Genomic DNA, 22,337 nt, shown 5'->3' on the forward strand with positions numbered 1-22,337 from the left:
TAGTCACAAAAATTATCTTTTAGCAACAATTTTTTTATTTTCCCAATGGTAAAAGGAGAAACTGAACCACGAAAGTTGTTGTCCAATTTGTCCTGAGTACGCTGATACCTCATATGTGGGGGTAAACCACTGTTTGGGCGCACGGCAGGGCTTGGAAGGGAAGGAGCGCCATTTGACTTTTTGAATCAAAAATTGGCTCCACTCTTTAGCGGACACCATGTCACGTTTGGAGAGCCCCCGTGTGCCTAAAAATTGGAGCTCCCCCACAAGTGACCCCATTTTGGAAACTAGACGCCCCAAGGAACTTATCTAGATGCATATTGAGCACTTTAAACCCCCAGGTGCTTCACAGAAGTTTATAACGCAGAGCCATGAAAATAAAAAATAATTTTTCTTTCCTCAAAAATGATTTTTTAGCCTGGAATTTCCTATTTTGCCAAGGATAATAGGAGAAATTGGACCCCAAATATTGTTGTCCAGTTTGTCCTGAGTACGCTGATACCCCATATGTGAGGGTAAACCACTGTTTGGGCGCACGGCAGGGCTCGGAAGGGATGGCACGCCATTTGGCTTTTTAAATGGAAAATTAGCTCCAATCATTAGCGGACACCATGTCACGTTTGGAGAGCCCCTGTGTGCCTAAACATTGGAGATCCCCCAGAAATGACACCATTTTGGAAACTAGACCCCCAAAGGAACTAATCTAGATGTGTGGTGAGGACTTTGAACACCCAGGTGCTTCACAGAAGTTTATAACGCAGAGCCATGAAAAAAAAAAAAAAAATTATTTTCTCAAAAATGATCTTTTAGCCTGCAATTTTTTATTTTCCCAAGGGTAACAGGAGAAATTTGACCCCAAAAGTTGTTGTCCAGTTTCTCCTGAGTACGCTGATACCCCATATGTGGGGGTAAATCACTGTTTGGGCACATGCCGGGGCTCGGAAGTGAAGTAGTGACGTTTTGAAATGCAGACTTTGATGGAATGCTCTGTGGGCGTCACGTTGCGTTTGCAGAGCCCCTGATGTGGCTTAACAGTAGAAACCCCCCACAAGTGACCCCATTTTGGAAACTAGACCCCCAAAGGAACTTATCTAGATGTGTGGTGAGCACTTTGAACCCCCAAGTGCTTCATAGAAGTTTATAATGCAGAGCCGTGAAAATAATAAATACGTTTTCTTTCCTCAAAAATAATTATTTAGCCCAGAATTTTTTAATTTTTCCAAGGGTAACAGGAGAAATTTGACCCCAATATTTGTTGTCCAGTTTCTCCTGAGTACGGTGATACCCCATATGTGGGGGTAAACTACTGTTTGGGCACATGCCGGGGCTTGGAATTGAAGTAGTGACGTTTTGAAATGCAGACTTTGATGGAATGCTCTGCGGGCGTCACGTTGCGTTTGCAGAGCCCCTGATGTGCCTAAACAGTAGAAACCCCCCACAAGTGACCCCATTTTGGAAACTAGACCCCGAAAGGAACTTATCTAGATGTGTGGTGAGCACTTTGAACCCCCAAGTGCTTCATAGAAGTTTATAATGCAGAGCCGTGAAAATAATAAATACGTTTTCTTTCCTCAAAAATAATTATTTAGCCCAGAATTTTTTTATTTTCCCAAGGGTTACAGGAGAAATTGGACCCCAAAAGTTGTTGTCCAGTTTCTCCTGAGTACGCTGATACCCCATGAGTGGGGGTAAACCACTGTTTGGGCACACGTCGGGGCTCAGAAGGGAAGTAGTGACTTTTGAAATGCAGACTTTGATGGAATGGTCTGCGGGTGTCACGTTGCGTTTGCAGAGCCCCTGGTGTGCCTAAACAGTAGAAACCCCCACAAGTGACCCCATTTTAGAAACTAGACCCCCCAAGGAACTTATCTAGATATGTGGTGAGCACTTTGAACCCCCAAGTGCTTCACAGACGTTTACAACGCAGAGCCGTGAAAATAAAAAATCATTTTTCTTTCCTCAAAAATTATGTTTTAGCAAGCATTTTTTTAGATTCACAAGACAGGAGAAATTGGACCCCAGTAATTGTTGCGCAGTTTGTCCTGAGTATGCTGGTACCCCATATGTGGGGGTAAACCACTGTTTGGGCACACGTCGGGGCTCGGAAGTGAGGGAGCACCATTTGACTTTTTGAATACGAGATTGGCTGGAATCAATGGTGGCGCCATGTTGCGTTTGGAGACCCCTGATGTGCCTAAACGGTGGTAACCCCTCAATTCTAACTCCAACACTAACCCCCCCACACCACTAACCCTAATCCCAACTGTAGCCATAACCCTAATCACAACCCTAACCACAACCCTAATTCCAACCCTAACCCTAAGGCTATGTGCCCACGTTGCGGATTCGTGTGAGATATTTCCGCACCATTTTTGAAAAATCCGCGGGTAAAAGGCACTGCGTTTTACCTGCGGATTTTCCGCGGATTTCCAGTGTTTTTTGTGCGGATTTCACCTGCGGATTCCTATTGAGGAACAGGTGTAAAACGCTGCGGAATCCGCACAAAGAATTGACATGCTGCGGAAAATACAATGCAGCGTTTCCGCGCGGTATTTTCCGCACCATGGGCACAGCGGATTTGGTTTTTCATATGTTTACATGGTACTGTACACCTGATGGAACACTGCTGCGAATCCGCAGTGACCAATCCGCAGCCAAATCCGCACAGTGTGCACATAGCCTAATTCTAAAGGTATGAGCACACGCTGCGGAAAACGCTGCGGATCCGCAGCAGTTTCCCATGAGTTTACAGTTCAATGTAAACCTACGGGAAACAAAAATCGCTGTACACATGCTGCGGAAAAACTGCACGGAAACGCAGCGGTTTACATTCCGCAGCATGTCACTTCTTTGTGCGGATTCCGCAGCGGTTTTACAACTGCTCAAATAGAAAATCGCAGTTGTAAAACCGCAGTGAAATGCGCAGAAAAAAACGCGGTAAATCCGCCATAAATCCGCAGCGGTTTAGCACTGCGGATTTATCAAATCCGCAGCGGAAAAATCCGCAGAGGAACAGAATACGTGTGCACATACCGAAACCCTACCCCTAACCCTACCCCTAACCCTACCCCTAACCCTAACCCTACCCCTAACCCTAACCCTACCCCTAACCCTATTCTAACATTAGTGGAAAAAAAAAATTTCTTTATTTTTATATTGTCCCTACCTATGGGGGTGACAAAGGGGGGGGGTCATTTATTATTTTTTTTATTTTGATCACTGAGATATAATCTATCTCAGTGATCAAAATGCACTTTGGAACGAATCTGCCGGCCGGCAGATTCGGCGGGCGCACTGCGCATGCGCCCGCCATTTTGGAAGATGGCGGCGCCCAGGGAGAAGACGGACGGGACCCCGGCTGGATCGGTAAGTATGATGGGGTGGGGGGGGACCACGGTGGGGGGGATTGGAGCACGGGGGGGGGAATCAGAGCGCGGGAGGGGTGATTGGAGCACGGGGGGGTGATTGGAGCACGGGGGGAGCGGACAAGAGCACGGGGGGGAGCGGAGCACTGGACGGAGGGGAGCCGGAGCAGTGTACCGGCCAGATCGGGGGGCTGGGGGGGCGATCGGTGGGGTGGGGTGGGGGCACATTAGTATTTCCAGCCATGGCCGATGATATTGCAGCATCGGCCATGGCTGGATTGTAATATTTCACCCGTTATAATAGGTGAAATATTACAAATCGCTCTGATTGCCAGTTTCACTTTCAACAGCCAATCAGAGCGATCGTAGCCACGAGGGGGTGAAGCCACCCCCCCTGGGCTAAACTACCACTCCCCCTGTCCCTGCAGATCGGGTGAAATGGGAGTTAACCCTTTCACCCGGCCTGCAGGGACGCGATCTTTCCATGACGCCACATAGGCGTCATGGGTCGGATTGGCACCGACTTTCATGACGCCTACGTGGCGTCATGGGTCGGGAAGGGGTTAAATACCGTATATACTCGAGTATAAGCCGACCAGAGTATAAGCCGACCCCCCTAATTTTGCAACAAAAAACTGGGAAAACTTATTGACTCGAATATAAGCCTAGGGTGGGAAATGCAGCAGCTACCGGTAAATGTCAAAAATAAAAATAGATATCAATAAAAGTAAAATTAATTGAGAAATTAGTAGGTTAAGTGTTTTTGAATATCCATATTGAATCAGGAGCCCCATAAAATGCTCCATGCAGTACATTATGGCCCCATAAGATGCTCTATATACAAATATGCTCCATATAATCCTCCATGCAGTTCTTTATGGCCCCATAGATGCCCCATATAATGCTCCATGCAGTTCTTTATGGCCCCATAGATGCCCCATATAATGCTCCATGCAGTTCTTTATGGCCCCATAGATGCCCCATATAATACTCCATGCAGTTCTTTATGGCCCCATAGATGCTCCATATAATGCTCCAAGCAGTTCTTTAAGACCCCATAGATGCCCCATATAATGCTCCAAGCAGTTCTTTATGGCCCCATAGATGCCCCATATAATGCTCCATGCAGTTCATTATGGCCCCATAGATGCCCCATATAACATTGTGCCACATGTAATGCTGCTGCTGCACTAAAAAAAATGACATACTCACCTCTCGTCGTTGCCCGCTGCTCCTCAGCGTCCCATCTCTGCACAGTAACTGTTCAGGCAGAGGGCGTCACGCACACTAATACGTCATCACGCCTGACCTGAACAGTAAGTGACGAGGACGCGGAAGACAGAGCAACGGTGGAATGCAGAAAGGTGAATATGAAATACTCACCTGCTCCTGGCGCTCCTGACACGGTCCCTGCATGTCCCACGGTCTCCGGGAGTGGCAGCTTCTTCCTGCAGTGAGCAGTCACATGGTACCGCTCATTACAGTAATGAATATGCGGCTCCACTCCTATGGGAGTGGAGTCCATATTCATTACTTTAATGAGCAGTACCAGTGACCGCTGAACAGGGGAAGAAGCTGCCGCTCCCAAAGACCATGGGACATGCAGGGACCGTGTCAGGAGCGCCAGGAGCAGGTGAGTATTTGACAGTCGTCGCTCCCCCTCACCCACCGACCATGACTCGAGTATAAGCCGAGAGAGGCACTGTCAGACCATTTTTTGTTGCTGAAAATCTCAGCTCATACTCGAGTATATACGGTATACATTTTTTGGAATACTTCTTCATAACACAAAATACATGACATATACTGCAATTCAATTGTAAGGTGTAATGTAACAATGTCACTTTGTCATTATGTTTCTATTATTGTTTTTTTTTCCAGAATATCAACAAGCCATCTGCCTACCACCAAATCAAGACTCTTTCAAGCTTCCTAGTACATGCTGGATAACAGGATGGGGATTCACCAATGAAACTGGTAATTTTTTTTGCAATCTCGTATTTCTACAGTAGGGGAGTGTCGGTATGTGAGTTGGGTATCTTATTGGACCCCAACAGCCAAAATAAGCAGATATTTTAATTATAAAATTATACTGAATCTTTTCCCACAAATACTCCTGCCATGTAAGGTGATAGTAGCAGATTGAATAGTACGTTCAATGTTAAAATTGTTCCTTCATTGTGCTATATCATTAGTTTTATAATTGAGAGTCCTCATTGGCTTAAGCCTTTTGGAGGGAAACTGTCATCAGATCTTTTCTGAATCTGGTAGACACATAATGTAGATGCAGTGATGCTGATTTCAGTGATTTGTCACTTACCAGTCTGCTTAGTGTAGTTTTTTTTTTTAAATCACTGTTTTACTAGCAGAAGATTATCAGCAGAGGGAGGACTACTTGGTCTCCTGACAAGTTGTCCAACCAAACCCTGGACAGAGTTGTACAGATCTCAGCATTCAGAGAACAGGTAGATTTGCAGCATTCAGAGAACATGTAGATTTGCAGCATTCAGAGAACAGGTAGATTTGCAGCAGATAAAACAATTTTTAGTCTTTTTAGTCAAAATTCTAGCAAGAAGCCCCAGTAAGTGACACATCCCTGGAATCAGGGTGCCTGCCTCTAAATCGTTCTGCTCTCAGATGGGTTAGCAAAATCTTTGTACTGATTTCCTTTAATGGCTAACTGAAAAGAGGATTCACTGAAGAGTGTGCTGGTGGTCGAGATCAAGGGAAAAGAAAGGGGGAAAACAATTACTTAGTAATTTGAATATATACAGTAAATTAGTCAGCTGTCTCAGTTGAAGATGCTGACAGTTGTGGGAACATCTTTTTGGCCCAGGAAAAGTTGCTGTTTCTACAAGCTTTGTTCCTTCATGCTGGTGATTGTTATTCAGAGGTAGTTCCTGTGGGCCTTCAGGCCCATCTTGGTTCAGGATCCAGACCCAAGTGCATCCATTGAAACTGCTATTGAAATGCCACTACCTTTTACCTCTTTTTAACCTTTGCCATTATACCAGAGTATTAGAGCACAGAGCGAGTACTGGTTAACATGTATTCAGAAATCATTATTAAGCTTATCAACTTTCACCCTCTTGACCAGAAAGTGATCACTCTAACAAAAATGTTTGTAACATATTACTAATAAATGCATGTTTCTGTCTATTGCAAGGAACTACTTCAGATGTGCTTCAGAAAGCCGAGATACCTCCGCAGTCAAGCACCGAATGTCAGAAAAGTTATTTATCCCAAACTATTAGCCATAAAGTCCTCTGTGCTGGTTATAAACATGGACAGATTGATTCATGCAAGGTAAGAGGACATTAGAAGATTGAAGATTGTGTTAGGGATAGCGGAACGCACTGAGTAAATATAGATGTTTTATTGTTATTGGTGCGTTCGCAGCCCGGGGTCCACTGTGCTGGAGAACCTGCTGCTAGCAAATGGCGGCACTATATGGCGGTATGGACTAACTCAGTTAATTCACCGAGTAGCCGTGAAAGCAAAGCACTGCGCCCTGTTAGTCTTCACAGAGGCACAGGCTAACTGCCCAAATAGAGAGCAGTCAGTGGTCACGCATGCACAAAAAACTCCTCGCCAGAGGTGCCAGCATTCTAGGGTCTTATTTCAGCCAGGTCCCCGAATACACTCAAACACACAATCTCCTCACCGGAGGTGCCCGTATTCTAGGGGCTTATTTCAGCCAGGTCCCTGAATACACTCTTACGTGACCACACTGGCGCAAAGCACATAACATAGAATAATACTAGCGCATGGCCATGCAGCCATGCAAGCCTTAAATAGTTGCAGCACGTACAGGACCTTCCTAGAAGGACCAAAGAGAGGCTGCCACAGAGCGTGAGCACCTACAGAACCTTCCTAGAAGGACCAATGGCCTTAGCTGCAGTATCTGATCATGTGATCCTCGATATCCACTGAGAGATCTTACTCTGGGCATGCTCAGAATGAGAAAAGCAGGACTTAGTCCCAGAAGCATCTGCTCATCGCTGCCCAGCACTAGCTCCAATGGCAGAAGCAGGAAAAGCAGCAGTAACTCTTTGTACAGAGTCAGACTGAGCGATACGCTGGGACCGATGTCTCCACTGAGGAGGCTCCACTGTGGCAGGAGAAGAATGGGAGACCGCAGCGGAGATTGCCTGAGATTCCCCCTGTGCAGAGGCGGGAACTCAACCCCTAACAGATTGCGCTTTACTTTATGGGCAATGTCTTCACCTGTTGTGTATTGAGTGCAAACAAATGGCAAATAATTCCCCTTTAAACGATCCTATTTTCATCTTGTATTGAAATTCATATATGGTAGATTATAATGTTCACAAAATTACATTTAGAGAGAAATAAGTTCTATGATATTGAGCTGCTATTAATAGGGGAAATCATAGTTAAAGCCTTCTACTGCAGTCGGGCAATGGAAGGTCCATTGGACATCCTTCAGACTTGTTTGTCAGTATTTATGGGGGCTCATGCTTGAGTGAACTTCTTCTTTGAACACTTGGAAATACAACCTACTGCACTTAGCCCCTTTTCACTTAAATTGAATTTGTTGGCAGAATTTCACTCATTCACCCATTCTCCCAAAGTATTTATTCGAACTGTCAAAAAAAGTCCAGCATTACCTTTTACATTGCCAGTCTGTTCCTCCTGTACTGAGAAATCAGCGTTTGAATTGATAAGAAAATGGGTCTGTAGATTTGAGACTTCTGTCACCCTGACTCTATTCCCTGCCCTCTTTAATACAGGTTTGTAAGTATTTTATGCAGGGGATGCATAGAGTGTATAACCTTTTAATGACCAATGATTGATCCACTGATCATACCACCAACTAAAAGGCACCATAATGAATACCATACTGTATTCATTGTAGAATACAAACAACTCATTGATGCAATTTTGGCATGTCACAAACAACACTTAAAAGAGTTTTCAACTCTTTAATTGTTCATGTTTAAAATACTCACCTATCAATTCCCTGCCATTTTGGGTCACCTGTCTGGCCTTTGATTTGCCATAGAAGTCATGAATGGACAATAATAGTAATAGTGGATTGAAAGTGGAGTGGCATGTCCCAGATGTCTACCTATCTATCTATCTATATACTTGATGGTGGCCCGATTCTAACGCATCGGGTGTTCTAGAATATGTATTTTTGTATGTATATAGCAGCCACGTAGTATATAGGAGCCATGTAGTATATAGCAGACAAATACTATGTGGCCTGTGCTATATACTATGTGGCTGCTATATACATACATATTGTAGAATACCCAATGCGTTAATACAGGCCATGCAATATATAACAGTGGCCATGCAGTATATAACACAGCCACGTACTATATAACACAGACCACGCAGTATATAGCAGCCATGCAGTATATAACACAGGCGACGTAGTATATAACACAGGCCACACAGTATATAACACTGGCCACATAATATATAGCACAGCCCACGCAGTATATAGCGGCCACGCAGTATATAACACTGGCCACGTAATATATAGCACAGCCCACGCAGTATATAGCAGCCACGTAGTATATAACACTGCCCACGCAGTATATAGCAGCCACGTAGTATATAATACTGCCCACGCAGTATATGGTAGCCACGTAGTATATAATACTGCCCACGCAGTATATAGCAGCCACGTAGTATATAACACTTCCCATGCAGGATATAGCAGCCACGTAGTATATAACACTGCCCACGCAGTATATAGCAGCCACAGTCTATAGACCGCTTAGTCTTCTGGGTAATTTCGCAGTGCATCGCCGGGAACGGAAGCTGGCGGCCAGCGCGAGAGGCTCGGCGGACAACGGAGGGTGAGTATAGCAGGTTTTTTTGTTTTTTTATTATTTTTAACATTACATTTTTTTACTATTGATGCTGCATAGGCAGCATCAATAGTAAAAAGTTAGGGACACACAGGGTTAATAGCAGCGGTGACGTTACCCGCGGCATAACGTGGTCCGTTACCGCCGGCATTAACCCTGTGTGAGCGGTGACCGGAGGGGAGTATGCGGGCGCCGGGCACTGACTGCGGGGAGTAAGGAGCGGCCATTTTCTTCCGGCCTGTGCCCGTCGCTGATTGTTCATTGCTGTTTTGCCGCGACCAATCAGCGACTTGGATTTCCATGACAGACAGAGGCCGCGACCAATGAATATCCATGACAGACAGAAGGACAGACAGACGGAAGTGACCCTTAGACAATTATATAGTAGATATATATATATATAATCGTCTAAGGTCCACTTCCGTCTGTTTGTCTGTCCTGGAAATCCCGCGTCGCTGATTGGTCGCAGTCAGCTGGGCGCGACCAATCAGTGACAGGCACAGTCCGGCCGCGAATTGTCCCCTCCCTACTCCCCTCCAGTCAGTGCCCCCTCCATACTCCCCTTCAGTCAGCGCCCACATAGCATTTTAGCAGTCCTTTAAACGGACTGCATTACACCGCGGCATAACGCGGTGTAACGCAGTCCGTTAACGCTGCTATTAACCCTATAAGTGTGACCAACTTTTTACTATGCAGCATCAATAGTAAATACATATAATGTTAAAAATAATAATAACAAAAAAAATCATTATATTCTCACCTTCCGGTGTCCACGGCAGCCTTTCCCGCTCCTCGCTACGCTCCGGGCCCAAGAATGCATTGCACAATGACCCCAGATGACGTAGCAGTCTCGCGAGACAGCTACATCTTCACAGGTTATTGCCGCAAGGCATTACTGGGAACGGAGCAACGCGAGGAGCATCGCTAAAGGCCTGGGCTAGATCCAGGGGCCGGCGGAAGGTGAGTATGTAACTATTTTTTATTTTAATTCATTTTTTAACAGGGATATGGTGCCCACATTGCTATATACGTGGGCTGTGTTATATACTATGTGGGCTGTGTTATATACTGCGTGGGCTGTGTTATATACTATGTCGCTGTGCTATATGCTACGTGGCTGTGCAATAAAATATGTGGGTTGTGCAATATACTATGTGGCTGTGTTATATACTACTTGGGCTGTGTTATATACTGTGCGGCCTGTGCTATATACTACGTGGGCTGTGTTATATACTGCGTGGGCTGCGTTGTATACTACGTTGCTGTGCTATATACTATGTTGGCTGTGCTATATAGTATGTGGCTGTGCAATATACTACGTGGCTGTGCAATATACTACGTGGCTGTGTTATATACTACGTGGGCTGTGTTATATACTGTGCGGCCTGTGCTATAAACTACATGGGCTGTGCTATATACTATGTAGGCTGTGTTATATACTGCATGGGCTGTGCTTTATACTAACGTGGGTTGTGTTATATACTGCATGGGCTGTGCTATAGACTACGTGGCTGTGCTATATACTATGTGGGCTGTGTTATATGCTACATGGGCTGTGAGACTCTTTCACCCGGGGCCCTCAAAAACCTGGATCTGGCTCTGGCTTCACTGATTGTTCGCGGCCGGCCGGCCGCGAACAATCAGCGACAGACGCAGTCCGGCCGCGAATTGGCGTGGGATTTGGACCATGCTTCTCTAATTGGTTGCGCCCGGCCGGCCGAATCCTGTGTATTTATTGCATTATTCTGAAATCTTCATAAATAAACTACATGCATATTATAGAATACCCGATGCGTTAGAATCGGGCCACCATCTAGTGTTAAATAAAAGAAATGGGCGGAAGACCCCTTTTACAGGGATTATCCTTTCTGTTTTCTGTTTTATAGTGAACAGCTTATTGCAAACTTTACGGGCCAACCTGTGGTCTGAGACTGTCTGGTTAGACAAGGAATAGGTGCCGCTTGCAGGTTCTATAGTTTAGACCCTGTATGCAGCACTCTGAAGCTCGCCAGACTGACAGCCTTAGAAATTGCTCATTTCAGACCAGTGGTCTGAACTGTCAGTTTTCAGGAGTGCATCACCAGATGTGCTTCTGAAGATAACTAATGAGAAAACCTCTGTAAAATCAAATAAAAACTGATGTACTAATAAATGTTTTCTCTTTTTATTTAAGGGTGATTCTGGTGGTCCCCTCAGTTGTTTAGTTGACAAGACTTGGTATTTATTTGGAATTACAAGCTGGGGTGAAGGCTGTGCTCGTCCTGACAAGCCAGGAGTTTACACTAAAGTCACAGAATTTATAGACTGGATTGTACAGCATACAAAAATGTAAGATGTAAAACCTTTAAAATGTGGATTTTCTGATTTAAAAAAAAAAAAGCTTAAAAGCCATCCCACCAGCAACAAAGTGATCCTACACGGTCCTACATGGTCTAATAATAAAACCTGCATGTTTGTAGTGTGTGTGTATTAACCCCTTTCTGACCTCGGACGGGATAGTACATCCAAGGTCAGAACCCCCGCTTTGATGCGGGCTCCGGTGGTGAGCCCGCATCAAAGCCGGGACATGTCAGCTGTTTAGAACAGCTGACATGTGCCTGCAATAGCGGCGGGTGAAATCGCGATTCACCGGCCGCTATTAACTTGTTAAATGCCACTGTCAAAGGCAGACAGCGGCATATAGCCAGCACTTCCGGCCATTGGGACGGAAATGAGCGCATCGCTGACCCCCGTAACATGATCGGGGGTCAGCGATGCTTCTGCATAGTAACCATAGAGGTCCTTGAGACCTCTATGGTTACTGATGCCAGTTTGCTGTAAGCGCCACCCTGTGGTTGGCGCTCATAGCAAGCTTGCAATTCAGCTACATAGTAGCGATCTGATGATCGCTGCTATGTAGCAGAGCTGATCGAGTTGTGCCAGCTTCTAGCCTCTCATGGAGGCTATTGAAGCATGGCAAAGGTTAAAAAAAAAGTAAAAAAAAATGTGGAGAAAAAAAGAAAGTTAAAATCACCCCTCTTTCGCCCCATTCAAAATAAAACAATAAAAAAAAATCAAACCTACACATATTTGGTATCGCCATGTTCAGAATTGCCCAATCTATCAATGAAAAAGCATTAACCTGATCGCCAAACAGCGTAGCAAGAAAAAAATTTGAAACGCCAAAATTACGTTTCATTGGTCGCCGCGACATTGCATTAAAATGGAATAACGGTCGATCAAAAGAATTTATCTGCACAATAGTGATATCAATAAAAACGCCAGCTCGGCACGCAAAAAATAAGCCCACAACCGACCCCAGATCACGAAAAGTGGAGACACTACGGGTATCTGAAAATGGTGCAATTTTATTTATTTTTTTTAGCAAACTTTGGAATTTCTTTTCACCACTTAGATAAAAGAGAACCTAGACATGTTAGGTGTCTATGAACTCGTAATGACCCGGAGAATCACAATGGCAGGTCAGTGTTAGCATTTAGTGAACCTAGCAAAAAAGCCCAACAAAAAACAAGTGTGAGACTGCACTTTTTTTGCAATTTCAACGCACTTGGAATTTTTTTCCCATTTTCTAGTACACGTCATGGTAAAATGTCAATGATGTCGTTCAAAAGTAATACTCGTCCCGCAAAAAATAAGCCCTCACATGGCCAAATTGACGGAAAAATAAAAAAGTTATGGCTCTGGGAAGGAGGGGAGCGAAAAACGGAAAATCCCAAGGTCATGAAGGGGTTAATATACATATATATGTATTAACACATATGTCATATTACAAAAAGTACATCTCCATTAGAGGAAGTAAGTGGCTTTATTTAGCTAAGATAAGGAACAAGAGTTAGCAATTCCTGTCAAAATGTATTCAGACCCTAAAATACTTGTTCATATAAATAGCCAGATAAGGCCAACCATGCAGAAATTAACAATAGTAATAAATGATCTGAGATCTGTGTTTTATCACACAAGAAATGAACAGAATGTGTAATTAATTATATCAATATACTGGTTTGTATTAAATCCTCTGTAAAAGGTATTGTTTGTTATATATATATGTCCTACTTTATCATCAAGGTGTTTTAGTCTTTTCAATATGTTATACAGTTGATGTTTAAAGTGGTGGTTTCCTTATTTCTTAGAGGGTCCTGAATAGTGGAAAGACCACCTTCTAATAAATTTTTCTTATTGGGGTATATGAAAAGTTGATTTCTAAAGCTGATTACCTCATTAATAGTGTAAAAAATGAATCACTGGTTATAAAACTTTATGTGCTCCAGTAGTGATTTTTCTAATGTGGGTGATCAGATTGTTTCCATTAACAGATTTATTTTCTTGTGCCAGCTATTGTACATAACCTACAATATATATTTTTTGTTGTTGCTGTTGCAGTATGAACTTAACCTATAGTTCTGAAAAGCAAAAAAAAGTTCTAATAAAAATTAATTGCAATAATAGAAATTAAATTTATGGAACAATGACATTGCCTTTAAATTGTCATAACTGTAATGCAATTTGTTTTTCAGAGCCATATAAAGAAAAATGCTTCCCGAACCTGAGCCCTTTTTTCGTTCTATATGTCGGAGCTACAGCAGTGACAAACTAGAAAGAAGTTTGAGTTACATTTTTCTTGCTTGTTTTTTTATGGCAATTTTGTTTTTAAATAAATTAAAATTTCATCCCGACATAAAATATTGATGACCGATACTTAGGATGTCATCAATATCAGATTGGTGGCAATCGAAAGATCACATGCTATTCTCTTAAAGGGACTCTGTCAGCACAGAATGATTGTTTAAAGCCATTACAGGTGCTCTGTGTTCACTTCTTGGCATGGCCAAATATTTAACCCCTTCGCGACATTCGCCGTACTAGTACTGCGCTGCCGGCACTGCATTTGTGCCAGCAGCAGTACTAGTACGGCGCACCGATCACCGCGGTCTCGCGCTGAGCGCCGCGGTGATTGGGTGCAGGTGTCAGCTGTATATGACAGCTGACACCCCGCAGCAATGCCCACGATCGGCGCTATCGCCAATCGCGGGCATTTAACCCCTCTGATGCCGCTGTCAGTAGTGACAGCGGCATAGAGGGGGATCGCGCAGGGACAGGGGCTCCCTGCGCTCTCCCACCGGAGAAACGCGATGAGATCGCATTGCTCCGGTGACCCGGAAGGAGTCCCCGGATCCAAGATGGCCGCCGGACTCCTTCCGGGTCATGAAATAACATGGCTAGCCGGCGCCTGCTAAGAGTTGCTGAGAGCAGGCGCCGGAAAGCCACCTAAGCTTGTCTGTCAGATCGTTGATCTGACAGAGTGCTATGCACACTGTCAGATCAACGATCTGATCTAATACAGTGATGTCCCACCCTGGGACAATGGTAGAAATTTAAAAAAAAAAAAAAAAAGAATGTATAAAAAAAAAATAAAAATCGCCAAATAAAGAAAAAAAAAAAATTCCCAGTAAATCCATTTATTTATGTAAATTAAAAAGAAAACAATAAAAGTACACATATTTGGTATCGCCGCGTCCATAACATAACATAGTAACATAGTTAGTAAGGCCGAAAAAAGACATTTGTCCATCCAGTTCAGCCTATATTCCATCATAATAAATCCCCAGATCTACGTCCTTCTACAGAACCTAATTGTATGATACAATATTGTTCTGCTCCAGGAAGACATCCAGGCCTCTCTTGAACCCCTCGACTGAGTTTGCCATCACCACCTCCTCAGGCAAGCAATTCCAGATTCTCACTGCCCTAACAGTAAAGAATCCTCTTCTATGTTGGTGGAAAAACCTTCTCTCCTCCAGACGCAAAGAATGCCCCCTTGTGCCCCGTCACCTTCCTTGGTATAAACAGATCCTCAGCGAGATATTTGTATTGTCCCCTTATATACTTATACATGGTTATTAGATCGCCCCTCAGTCGTCTTTTTTCTAGACTAAATAATCCTAATTTCGCTAATCTATCTGGGTATTGTAGTTCTCCCATCCCCTTTATTAATTTCGTTGCCCTCCTTTGTACTCTCTCTAGTTCCATTATATCCTTCCTGAGCACCGGTGCCCAAAACTGGACACAGTACTCCATGTGCGGTCTAACTAGGGATTTGTACAGAGGCAGTATAATGCTCTCATCATGTGTATCCAGACCTCTTTTAATGCACCCCATGATCCTGTTTGCCTTGGCAGCTGCTGCCTGGCACTGGCTGCTCCAGGTAAGTTTATCATTAACTAGGATCCCCAAGTCCTTCTCCCTGTCAGATTTACCCAGTGGTTTCCCATTCAGTGTGTAATGGTGATATTGATTCCTTCTTCCCATGTGTATAACCTTACATTTATCATTGTTAAACCTCATCTGCCACCTTTCAGCCCAAGTTTCCAACTTATCCAGATCCATCTGTAGCAGAATACTATCTTCTCTTGTATTAACTGCTTTACATAGTTTTGTATCATCTGCAAATATCGATATTTTACTGTGTAAACCTTCTACCAGATCATTAATGAATATGTTGAAGAGAACAGGTCCCAATACTGACCCCTGCGGTACCCCACTGGTCACAGCGACCCAGTTAGAGACTATACCATTTATAACCACCCTCTGCTTTCTATCACTAAGCTAGTTACTAACCCATTTACACACATTTTCCCCCAGACCAAGCATTCTCATTTTGTGTACCAACCTCTTGTGCGGCACGGTATCAAACGCTTTGGAAAAATTGAGATATACCACGTCCAATGACTCACCGTGGTCCAGCCTATAGCTTACCTCTTCATAAAAACTGATTAGATTGGTTTGACAGGAGCGATTTCTCATAAACCCATGCTGATATGGAGTTAAACAGATAATCCAGAATAACATCCCTCAGAAAGCCTTCAAATATTTTACCAACAATAGAGGTTAGACTTACTGGCCTATAATTTCCAGGTTCACTTTTAGAGCCCTTTTTGAATATTGGCACCACATTTGCTATGCGCCAATCCTGCAGAACAGACCCTGTCACTATAGAGTCCCTAAAAACGACCTGCTCTATAAAACTATCCCACTAGTTAACCCCTTCAGTGAACACCGCAAAAAAAAAAAAAACAAGGCAAAAAACATTGCTTTATTATCATACAGGCGAACAAAAAGTGGAATAACACGCGATCAAAACGACGGATATAAATAACCGTGGTACCGCTAAAAACGTCATCTTGTCCCGCAAAAAAAAAGCCACCACACAGCGTCGTCAGCAGAAACATAAAAAAGTTATAGCTCTCAGAATAAAGCGATGCAAAAACAATTATTTTTTTATATAAAATAGTTTTTATTGTGTAAAAGCGCCAAACATAAAAAAATTACATAAATGAGGTATCGCTGTAATCGTACTGACCTGAAGAATAAAGCTTCTTTATCAATTTTACCACACGTGGAACGGTATAAACGCCCCCCCTAAAAGAATTTCAGGAATTGCTGGTTTTTGTTTATTCCGCCTCATAAAAATCGGAATAAAAAGCGATCAAAAAATGTCATCTGCCCGAAAATGTTACCAATAAAAATGACAACTCGTCCCGCAAAAAACAAGATCTGATATGACTCTGTGGGCCAAAATCTGGATAAATTATAGCTCTCAAAATGTGGTGATGCAAAAACTATTTTTTGCAATAAAAAGCGTCTTTTAGTGTGTGACAGCTGCCAACCCTAAAAATCCGCCAAAAAAAACGCTATAAAAGTAAATCAAATCCCCCTTCATCACCCCGTTAGTTAGGGAAAAATAATAAAATGTAAAAAAATGTATTTATTTCCATTTTCCCATTAGGGTTAGGGCTAGGGTTAGGACTAGGGTTAGGGCTAGGGTTAGGGTTGGGGTTGGGGCTAGGGTTAGGGTTACCATTGGGATTAGGGTTAGGGGTGTGTTTGGATTAGGGTTTCAGTTAGAATTGGGGGGTTTCCACTGTTTCGGCACATCAGGGGCTCTCCAAACGCGACATGGCGTCCGATCTCAATTCCAGCCAATTCTGCTTTGAAAAACTAAAACACTGCTCCTTCCCTTCCGAGTTCTCCTGTGCGCCCAAACAGTGTTCCCCCAACATATGGGGTATCAGCGTTCTCAGGACAAGTTGGACAACAACTTTTGGGGTCCAATTTGTCCTGTTACCCTTGGGAAAAAAATAAACTGTAGTGAAACACTTGTTGGTTCAAAGCTCTCACAACACATCTAGATAAGTTCCTTGGGGGGTCTAGTTTCCAATATGGGGTCACTTGTAGGGGGTTTCTACTGTTTAGGTACATCAGGGGCTCTGCAAATCAACATGACGCCTGCAGACCAATCCATCTAAGTCTGCATTTCAAACGGCGCTCCTTCCCTTCCGAACTCTGCCGTGCACCCAAACAGTGGTTCCCCCCAATATATGGGGTATCAGCGTTCTCAGGACAAGTTTGACAACAACTTTTGGGATCTAATTTGTCCTGTTACCCTTGGGAAAATAAAAACGTGGGGGCTAAAATATCATTTTCGTGGAAAAAAAATATTTTTTATTTTCACGGCTCTGCGTTATAAACTGTAGTGAAACACTTGTTGGTTCAAAGCTCTCACAACACATCTAGATAAGTTTCTTGGGGGGTCTAGTTTCCAATATGGGGTCACTTGTGGGGGGTTTCTACTATTTAGGTACATCAGGGGCTCTGCAAATCAACATGACGCCTGCAGACCAATCCATCTAAGTCTGCATTTCAAACGGCGCTCCTTCCCTTCCAAGCTCTGCCGTGCACCCAAACAGTGGTTCCCCCCAACATATGGGGTATCAGCATTCTCAGGACAAGTTTGACAACAACTTTTGGGGTCTAAAACATCATTTTGTGGAAAGAAAAAATGATTTTTTAATTTTCACACCGCTACATTCTAAACTTTAGTGAAACAATTGGGGGTTAAAAGTGCTCACCACACATCTAGATAAGTTCCTTAGGGGGTCTTCTTTCCAAAATGGGGTCACTTGTGGGGGGTTTCCACTGTTAAGGCACGTCAGGGGCTCTCCAAATGCGACATGGGCTCCGATCTCAATTCCAGCAAATCTTGCATTGGAAAGTCAAATGGCGCTCCTTCCCTTCCAAGCTCTGCCATGTGCCCAAACAGTGGTTTACCCCCACATATGGGGTATCGGCGTACTCAGGACAAATTGTACAACGACTTTTGTGGTCCAATTTCTCCTGTTACCCTTGGTAAAATGAAACAAATTGGACCTGAAGTAAAAATTTTGTGAAAAAAAAGTTAAATGTTAATTTTTTTTTAAACATTCTAAAAATTCCTGTGAAGCACCTGAAGGGTAAATAAACTTTTTGAATGTGGTTTGAGCACCTTGAGGGGTGCAGTTTTTAGAATGGTGTCACTTTTGGGCATTTTCTGTCATATAGACCCCTCAAAGTCACTTCAAGTGTGAGGTGGTCCATAAAAAAAATGGTTTTGCAAATTTTGTTGCAAGAATGAGAAATCGCTGGTCAACTTTTAACCCTTATAACTCCCTAACAAAAAAAAATTATGTTTCCAAAATTGTGCTGATGTACAGCAGACATGTGGGAAATGTTGTTTATTAACTATATTGTGTGATATAACTCTCTAATTTAAGGGCATAAAAACTAAAAGTTTGAAAATTGCTAATATTTCATAATTTCTGACAAATTTTAGTTTTTTTCACAAATAAATGCAAGTCATATCGAAGAAGTTTTACCACTTTCATGAAGTACAATATGTCACGAGAAAACAATGTCAGAATCACCAAGATCCGTTGAAGCGTTTCAGAGTTATGACCTCATAAAGTGACAGTGGTCAGAATTGTAAAAATTGGCCCTGTCACTTAGGTGAAAACAGGCTTTGGGGTGAAGTGGTTAAAGGGTGTCTGTCAGCACAGCATGACTGTTCAAATTAAGTACAGGTGCTCGGTGCATCATGGTGGAGCCAATCATTCAAATACTCTTTACACCTGATTGTTTTTCCTCAATCTCTACCCTCCTCTTTTTTGATTGACAGCTATGGCTTCACAGAAAACAAGCAGGTGGTAAGGAGTATTTCATTGATTTTAATTGCATTTTCACACACAATTATTTCCCCCCTATCTCTGCCCCCCACCTCTTTGATAGTCAGCTCTTGCTATATAGAGCCAGAGAAGGGCTCGCTCATCACTACTCCCCATGCGTCTGAGCTCTGGTGTCTGAGTGCAGTGGGCACAATAACGCTGCAGAGACTGAAACTGAGGGGGAAAATGATGAGTTTTCTGTTTTTTTAAATCAATGAGCACATTGTGGGGGCCATTATACTGTTTGGAGGGCTATGTTGGGACAATTATGCTACTTAGAAGGTTATATGTGGGCCATTATGTTTCCTGACACAGATTCAGTGGGGAAATCTATTAAAACTGGAACACAATCCAACCAATGAGCCAGTCTCGCTCTCAGTGCAGTAAGGGGCACTAAATCGAATACTAGAATTAGAGAAGTGGCAGAAAAGCTTGATAGATCAGCCAAATTGAAAGCCTTTTTGTCACTTATGAAGAAATGGCAAATTTTTGGTGAAGGCACAATTACAATTTTTAGATGATGTATGCAGTGTGCTGTGGAAATTAATGGCGCCATATAAGACATTAAAATAAAATAAATCACTTTTAGGCTATGTGCACACGTTGCGGATTTGGCTGCAGATCCGCAGCGGATTTGGCCCTGCGGATCTGCAGCAGTTTTCCATGCGTTGTACAGTACCATGTAAACCTAAGGAAAACAAAATCCGCTGTAAACATGCTGAGGAAAATTCAGCGCAGAAATGCAGCGGTTTATTTTCTGCAGCATGTCAATTCTTTGAGCGGAAACACAGATTTTCTTCACCTATTACTAACCATTGAGTAAGGCAAATCCGCACATCAAAAAACGCAAGACAAGCCGCAACAAATCAGCAAGTAATCTGCAAGAAATCCGCATTAAATCCGCAACCATTTTGGCCTGCGTTTTCTGCCAAGAGATGCGGAAAAATCCAGACCAAATCCGCAACATGTGCACATACCCTAAAGGCATGCCTCTCGTTACCAATACTTTAGGATAGGCACTCAAATGGATTTTATAAATATGGCGTTTAATATGACTACTTTATTTTGTGTTTACACCAGAAACTGGCATAAACCCACTGATAACCTGCCCCATTGAGGCAATGGTGACTGGTGAAATGTCATATAATAATCTTTTTTAAACTGTTTGACTCCTGTATTGGACAAAGCTTTCCCACACCAGACACCAGCTTGTTTCACAAAGCATCATGGATCCTTTCTCCCATCAGACTGCCAGGTAGATTAGAGTGATTTATCATTCCACAGAATATGTTTACACTGCACCAGAGCCTATTGCTGACAAGCTTTACATCACTCTATCAGACTTTTTGCATTGTGCTTGGTGATGTAATGCTTGTGGATCGCCCCCAGACACAGGGCCATGGGTTCTCGGTACCGGGCCTCTCTGCTTTGGTTCTGAGGCTGTCACGGTGGCTAGACCCGGTCCGCGACCCTGCTAAGGGGCGTCCAAAAAAGGTGGTACAGTCTGTCAGGGGTTCGTGACGCCACCTGTGGTGTTCGGTCAGGGTGACCGACGCTGCTGTGGGGTCCGCTGGGGTGATGGAATGGCAGCTGGATGGTATACCTTCCCACAGGTGAAGTATGTCCCCAGGGCTTCCCAGTAAGGTGGATGGTGATGGTGTGAGGTGCAGTCAATAACGAGGACACAAGGTTGCAGTCTCTTTACCTCTTTACTGAAGACTTCAGGATCCTCAATCCAGAGCACGTTTAACAGGGCTATCTGAGACCGGCCGGTCCGATGGGCACATCCAGAGTTTCCTTTGCAGATGGAAATCGTTGCCTACCACTAGCGCCTGTGTGTTGTAGTCCTACCCTGCTGAGCATTCGGAATAGTCCTCACAACTGCTGTTCTTGTTCGTTCGTTCTCTACAGCTCTCTCTCTTTCTTTAGTTCCAGATGTTACTAGTTTCTCGTCCCCCAGTATGTTTTGGCTAGGATGCACCCGTATGACGGGAAAGCCTGGAGGTCTTCCGGGACCCTAGAGATGCCCCTCTCCCACTGTTGCCCCCTATGTCTTCTTAGGAAATTTATGGTAGACAGCCAACCTATAATTGACTGTCCTGCGGAGTTCGAAGTAAGGCCTAGAGTCAGTTACTCCCGCGGTGTTCCGGCCACCGGCTACGCGCCTCAGTAGGATGTTGCCTCAGTCTCACGGTACGACTCCTACTGGTTCTCCTTTGTGCTTGATCTCGTTTACACTGTTCCACAATATTCTTCCCTTCATGTCTCTTTCTTAGGATACCGCCGCAAGGAACTGCAGGCGTGGCTCCGTTACGTTCTGCTCTGTTCGCTAGGCACCTGCCAGGTTCCCACGCCTGACAGGGACCCCCCTGTGTCTTCTCCCTGCAACACCCCCTGCCACGGGATGTTGCCTGAATCAAACCCAGTCAACTTCTGACTCACTTCCTCCCCAACCCCTAGTTTTACCAGTGTGAGGAGTGGCCCAATAAATAAAGCCTTTTCTCCCCCTAGTGGCCGGAGTGTGAAGTGTAATGTGTTCTGGTGATACCTGGTCAGTAGAATTCCTTCAGTGCCATCAGACGTACCATCACTCCCCTTAGTGGCAGAGTGTCATACTGCAACGACCAGATCTCTGGGGCGCTGCACTTGCATGCAGCTTCTGAGATATAAAACTAGACATGAGCAAATTTCCTTGAGTGGAATTAGATTCTACTCCAATGTACAAAAACATCCAATATGGATCTTTGTAACTGCTGACAGTGGCATTTAAATGACGTCATTGCCAGTGTCCAGTGGTTACTATGGCAGCCTAAACCTGATGAAGGCCACAACGACTGACATCTTAATCCTCCTGAGCTTCATAGAAAAACTGCAATTACTCGATATACTGCTAGACTATAGTTCTACTGTGTATAATACGAGTGATTGCAGGTTCCAGTTGCCTAAGGAAACTAAAAGAATAAAGCATATATAAAAAATGTATATAAAATATTAATATTAACTAATACAATTTAAAAATATGTAAATTAATGAATGAGAAAGGAAACATTTTGTATTGTTGTGACCGAAAATGTCAGTTGTAACTGATATGAAAG

At 43.6% G+C, this 22,337-nt stretch overlaps 1 protein-coding gene across 3 annotated transcripts in view; it reads left to right on the forward strand.

Annotated features, from left to right (window-relative positions):
* Positions 1-13,881, forward strand: part of KLKB1 (kallikrein B1) — a 194,258-nt gene extending 180,377 nt beyond the window's left edge. For 2 of the 3 annotated variants that reach the window (XM_069744368.1, XM_069744366.1), the window contains 4 exons: positions 5,247-5,342; positions 6,532-6,671; positions 11,382-11,536; positions 13,723-13,880. In XM_069744368.1, coding sequence (XP_069600469.1) covers positions 5,247-5,342; positions 6,532-6,671; positions 11,382-11,536; positions 13,723-13,732 — 401 coding nt within the window. In that variant the 3' untranslated portion in view covers positions 13,733-13,880. Of the gene's footprint in view, positions 1-5,246; positions 5,343-6,531; positions 6,672-11,381; positions 11,537-13,722 lie in introns of all 3 variants that reach the window. The other variant, XM_069744367.1, reaches the window with a different exon arrangement.
* Positions 13,882-22,337: the final 8,456 nt, after the last annotated feature.

Source organism: Ranitomeya imitator, chromosome 1 (genome assembly GCF_032444005.1).
Source record: "Ranitomeya imitator isolate aRanImi1 chromosome 1, aRanImi1.pri, whole genome shotgun sequence".
Lineage (NCBI taxonomy): Eukaryota > Metazoa > Chordata > Amphibia > Anura > Dendrobatidae > Ranitomeya > Ranitomeya imitator.